We start from the raw sequence: 6,000 nt of genomic DNA, 5'->3' as shown, positions 1-6,000 counted from the left end.
TGAGAATCTATGGCCCGCGGATTGTTTGTAAATTTTTTGAATTAATGGGATACGATTTCAGTTTAGGAGATTGTGCTTTTGTTTCATAGGATGTTTTGTTCAGGATACACAATTGCTTTCATTTCTTGGGTGAATATATGCTTCTTCGGGAGCAACACTCCCCTTACTTTCTCGAATACATGCTAGTAGTTCCCGAAAAAATAAGAGAGCCCACAGGATCGAGGGTCACCTGGGAGAAGGGATCTGAGTTTGACTCCAGAAGAACATAAGAAAAGAAACTGATTGGGTATAGATTATAGAAGTAGAACGGGTATACATGTATATGTTTATTGATTTGGTTGGTTGTGTGATTTTCTTGGTTTGAGCTTACATATCATTTTGTCTACTAGAATTCATACGCATTTTTAAGGGATTGTGTTGAATGTAATTTTTTTTCTTGATTTGAGGTTATTTGTTCTTTTGTCTTCTGAATTCGTGAATTCATATGCATTCTTAAGTGATCGTGTTGTTGTTGAATGTAATTTTTTTTTTCTGGATTTGAATTCATAAGCATTTTTGAGTTATCATGTTGTCTACTAAATTTTTGAATCCATAAGCATTCTTGAGTGATCGAGTTGTATTTGAATGTAAAAGTTTTTTTTGATTCGAGGTTATTTATCATTTTGTCTGCTAAATTCTTGAATTTATATGCATTCCTGAGTGATTGTGCTGTTGTTGAATGTAAAAAATATATTCTTGGTTTGAAGTTACTTATGGTTTTGTCTACTAATTTTGGATTCATACGCAATCTTGAGTGATCGTGTTATTAAATAGATCGTGTTATTAAATATAAAACTTTTTTCTTGATTTGAGATTATTTATTGTTTTGTCTGCCAAATTCTTGGATTCATATCCAATTTGAGCGATTGTGCTGTTGTTGAATATAAAATTTTTCTTTTTTGAGATTGCTTATTGTTTTGCCTAATAAATTCTTCAATTGATGTGCATTCTTAATAGATTGTGTTGTTGTTTGAGATTATTTATCGTTTTGTCTTCTAAATTCTTGAATTCATATACTTTTTTTGAGTGATCGTAATGTTGCCTACTAAATTCTTGAATTCATAAGCATTCTTGAGTGATCAAGTTGTTTTTTAATGTAAAAGGTATATTTGATTCGGAGGTTATTTATCATTTTGTCCACTAAATTTTTGCATTTATATGTATTCTAGAGTGATCGTACTATTTGTTAAATGTAATTTCTTGGTTTGAAGTTATGGTTTTGTCTACTATTTCTTGGATTCATACGCAATCTTGAGTGAGTGATCGTGTTATTGAATGTAAAAGTTTTTTCTTGGTTCGAGTTTATTTATCTTGTTGTCTACCAAATTCTTGGATTGATCTCCAATCTTGAGCTATTATGCTCTTGTTGAATGTAAAAGTTTTTTTGTTTGAGGTCACTTATCGTTTTGGCTACTAAATTCTTGAATTCATATGCATTCTTAAGTGATTGTGTTGTTGTTGAATGTATTTTTTTTTATCTTGATTTGAGGTTATTTATTGTTTTGTCTACTAAATTCTTGAGTGATCGTGTTGTCTACTAAATTCTTAGATTCATAAGCACTCTTGAGTGATCTTGTTGTTGAATGTAAACAAATTTCTTGGCTTGAGGAAATTTATTGTTTTGTCTACCAAATTATTGGATTCATACCGAATCTTGAGTGATCTTGGTTTTTTTGAATGTAAATTTTTTTCTTGATTTGAGGTTAATTATTGTTTTGTTTACTAAATTCTTGAATTCATAAGTATTCTTAAGTGATCGTGTTGTCTACTAAATTATTGAATTCTTAAGTACGTTTGAGTGATTGTATTGTTAAATGTAAAAGTTTTTTTCTTGGTTTGAGTTTTTTTTTTCCTACTAAATTCTTGCATTTATATGCATTTCTGAGTGATCGTACTGTTTGTTGACTATAAAAAAATTTCTTGGTTTGAGGTTATTTCTCTTTTTGTTTACTAAATTCTTGGATTCGTATGCAATGTTGAGTTATTGTATTGTTGTTGAATGTAAAAGTTTTTTCTTGATTTGAGTTTATATAATACCAAATCTCGAATGATTGTGTTGTTGAATGTAAATGTTCTTGTTTGAAGTTACTTATCTTATCGTTTGTCTACTAAATTCTTGCATTCATATGCAATTTTGAGTGAACTTGCTAGTGTTGAATGCAAAATTTGTTATTTGTTCGAGGTTGCTTATGGTTCGTCAATTGAATTCTTGGATTCGTACACAATCTTGAGTGGTTGTGTTGGTGAATGTAAAAAAATAATAATTTGAGGTTAATTATCGTTTAATCTACAAAATTCTTGAATTCATAAATATTTTTGATTGATCGTGTTGTCGAATGTAAAAGTTTTTCTTGGTTTGAGGTACCTGTCATTTTGCGTCTACTAAATTCTTAAATTGTAATATTGAGTAATCATGTTGCTAAATGTTAAAAGTTTTTCTTTGTTTGATATTACTTATCGTTTTGTCTGCCAAATTCTTGGATTCGTACGCAATCTCTGGGAAAAAATCGAGGACAAAAACTTGTGTGAGACAGTTTCACGGGTCGTACTTTGTGAGACGGATTTCTTATTTGAGTTATCCATGAAAAAATATTACTTTTTATGCTAAGAGTATTACTTTTTATTGTAAATATCCGTAAGGTTGACTCGTTTCACAAATAAAGATTCGTGAGACCGTCTCACAAGAGACCTACTCAAAATTGAAAACATAATCAAACATGATTCTTTTGATATTTTAAGAAACAAAACTTTTTAATGGATTTTTTTTTTTCGAAAACAAAGAAGAAATGAAGAAGTTTTTACAGGGCAGAAGAAGAACGAGAAATGGGATCAAGGGACTAGCAAAAAGTTTTCAGCAAATAGAATAGCGAAAAGTTTGTCACCCACAACTTTTCATGGATCCCACCATTTGGCCCCAATCTGAAAGAAGCACTGTTAAGTGTACTCAGCATTTTCTAAAAGATTCATGGAAAAAGGGAAAATGAATAGAGATTCAAATTCTTTAAAAATATATGTAAAAATAACCATCATCCTCTACTTGACCTCACCATAGTTTTTAAGTCAGATTTCGGCTCTTAGAATCAATATTTTCGATTCTAGTTCCAATTCTCTTATTAAAAAGAAATACAACTTAGAGTTAAGCTTTTAGTATTGTATAAATTAAATAGTTTAACTATATAAAGTAAATTATCTATATATATACTTCATGCCTTGAAACTTTAGATCAATTTATAATGTCTGTTACAGTTCCACACAGTTTCAGTTTCGTTCTTATTTTTAGAAATCAAAACCGAACCATAAGTTCTCTACTCCAGTTCAGTTTTGGAATCGAAATTGAAAAAAATTCATTTCTGAATTTTTTGAGTCGATTTCGCAGTTATAAGGGAATCGTGGTTGTGTTTGCTGGTTTCAACACTTAAATTGCACTTGAGCACAGACCTGACACATCTTGAAGACAAAAACTCAGATCTTTATAAAGAATACACACAAAATTTGGGGCTCTTTATTTCATCTCAGGGCCTCTGACTTCCCACAAGAACAAGTGTCTGAAACTGGCCAGGTCAATCCTCATGTTCCAAAGTTCCCAAGATTCTCTATCGAATCTTGATCTAGTTTTGAAATTGAATTTTCTTGACAAGATAACAGCATATGAAACTCGAAAAATAATTCGAACCTAAACGCTGAAATACACTTGAATCGTTTAAAGAACTAACATTTTACAGTTCATCAATATGTTTTCTTCCAACACTATGGCTAACCGATTGACGTTTGATCAAGAAAAACATAAGCTAAATATCTTTCAAATGGCTTCTGTTATACGAATCCATGGTAAGTCCTTGTTTAGAGAAGATGGATGATCAAAATGGGCATCAGAAGAACTTCCGAATTTCTCCTTCTTTGACCACAACCAAATCTTGGAAAGAGAATAGCTATCAGTCTTTGTACCTACAGTTATTTTCTTCCCTTCTGTACTCTCCTCGGCTGAAGGATCACTTGTTCGATCCATCCGATTACCTATCTTTGCGTGAGGAACCATCCAATCTTGGGTCACCGACACCGTAAGGTTCACATCACCGAGCAGGTATTGATACGAACCCATTGAGTAACACCTTCTAGCATCCAATTTACTACTACTTGTTTCACCTCCTATCTCCCCATCCATATCGTCAATTCTTTTAAACTTACCAAGCCTAACAGGGAAAACCCCCTTTTCTTTAGCAACTTCCTCAATTTCCACCCTCTTCCGGATAACTGGGAATGCATTCTCTCTATAACCGGGACATTCATCTTCTTCCCTAAAATCATCAAAATCGAACACGGGGTTTTCAATGGAGAAATCGGGATCGAAAAGGGTTCCCCTGCAAAGAGGACATGTCGAATTCGACATCAGCCAAGTATCAATGCATTTGATATGAAAGGCATGACTACACATCGGAAGCAATCTTAACTGGTCCATCTCCAAGAATTCGCACAGGCAAACTGCACAGTCAAACGGCTCCTTCGGACCCACAATCTCCTTATACGAAAACACGGGCAGCGCATCGATAAAACCTTGATCTAGACCAGAATCATGCAAATGAAAGAGCTGTCGCAGCTGTCTCTCAAGGGTATCAGATGTTGAAGCCTCTAAGTTTATATCGGAATCAGAGGATGATTGGTTCTTGGTGAGAAATCTAACAAGCAAGTGGAGAAGCCAGGCAATGAAGAAAAGAAGTGCTAAAATGACAACAATAAATAGAACAGCAGGGTTAATTTTAGAGGCAGGTGGAGATGGAGGGGGGCTCGATTCTTTAAGGAAATTACTGCCAGCACCCAATGAAGAAGAAGATGGATATGTCAAAATTCCATCTTTTTTATAAACTAGACGCTGAATCCAAGAAATTTTCAAATGGGCATGCCCAGAAGACCATTTCTGTACTCGCAGTCCCTCCATTGGACCAATCAATTCAAGAAACTAATGAAACTCTGCCCACCCATTTTCTGAACAAGAAACCAAAAAGGCATCCGCTTTTTTACATCCTCTTCCACCCCACTAAGGCCAAGAATCAAACACCAACCACTTCAAGACGAAACACCCCCGAACACAAAACACCCTTAAAAAAATAAAACAGGTCCAAATCTTTAGCTCGCAGAATCGTACAAAAAGAAAGTGTGTGACATCAGGGGATAAATAAAGAACAATTAATGTTCCTTTCAGAAAATACGAATTCACTGATTGCTCGATGATCGTAAGAAAAGATGGGGACACGAGGAAACTATAGAGATGGAGAATTTGACCAACCTTGTTATTGAGTGGACCAGTTTCTTGAATTTGCTTTTGGTTGGAATCTTACAGCCATATCATATATAATATTGCAGGGGATTGAAGCAGGTTTTGAATGGAAAAACATGGCTTAAAAACGTACATCTTTACTCATAAATATACAAGCATAGAGCCAAGATTTCAGTTTCACCAAGCAATCAATCTATTTAATTGGTTTTATTTTCTACCAAATAATAATCATAAAGGGATGGATTTAAACATTCTTCACTTAAAAATCAGAAAAATTAAAATATAAATTTAATATCTCGTGAGACAATCTCATAAATTTATAATTTTTTTAAAATTATTTCGAACTCACAAAATTGAGCCTTATAATCGAAAACCTAAAGTATGCTTGAGATTTTTTCCAAATATTGAAAAATCAATCAGAAGCAATATAGATATGGTGGCCACATTAAATTAGGCATAGTCACGAATGCGAAATTATTAATATAATATGTCTAGATGGTTTTACGAATTTTTATCTGTGAGACTGGTCAATCCTACCGATGTTCACAATAAAAAGTAATACTCTTAGGATAAAAAGTAATATTTTTTTATGGATGATCAAAATAAGATATCCGTCTCACAAAATACGATCAGTGAGACCGTCTCACACAAGTTTTTGTCTTATTAATAATAACAAAAAAAATAAAATA

General features: G+C 33.0%; 1 protein-coding gene across 1 annotated transcript; it reads right to left on the bottom strand.

Moving 5' to 3' along the window:
• Positions 1 to 3,487: 3,487 nt before the first annotated feature.
• Positions 3,488 to 5,485, bottom strand: LOC142531745 (RING-H2 finger protein ATL46-like). The gene has a single exon (XM_075637997.1). It carries the CDS (start codon positions 4,970 to 4,972, stop codon positions 3,839 to 3,841), a length of 1,134 nt encoding a protein of 377 aa, XP_075494112.1. The 5' UTR covers positions 4,973 to 5,485; the 3' UTR covers positions 3,488 to 3,838.
• Positions 5,486 to 6,000: the final 515 nt, after the last annotated feature.

The sequence above is a fragment of the Primulina tabacum genome, chromosome 17 (genome assembly GCF_025594145.1).
Source record: "Primulina tabacum isolate GXHZ01 chromosome 17, ASM2559414v2, whole genome shotgun sequence".
In the NCBI taxonomy this organism is placed as follows: Eukaryota; Viridiplantae; Streptophyta; class Magnoliopsida; order Lamiales; family Gesneriaceae; genus Primulina; species Primulina tabacum.
Note: the sequence above shows the minus strand (reverse complement) of the source record. Positions and strands in the feature narration are given on the sequence as shown.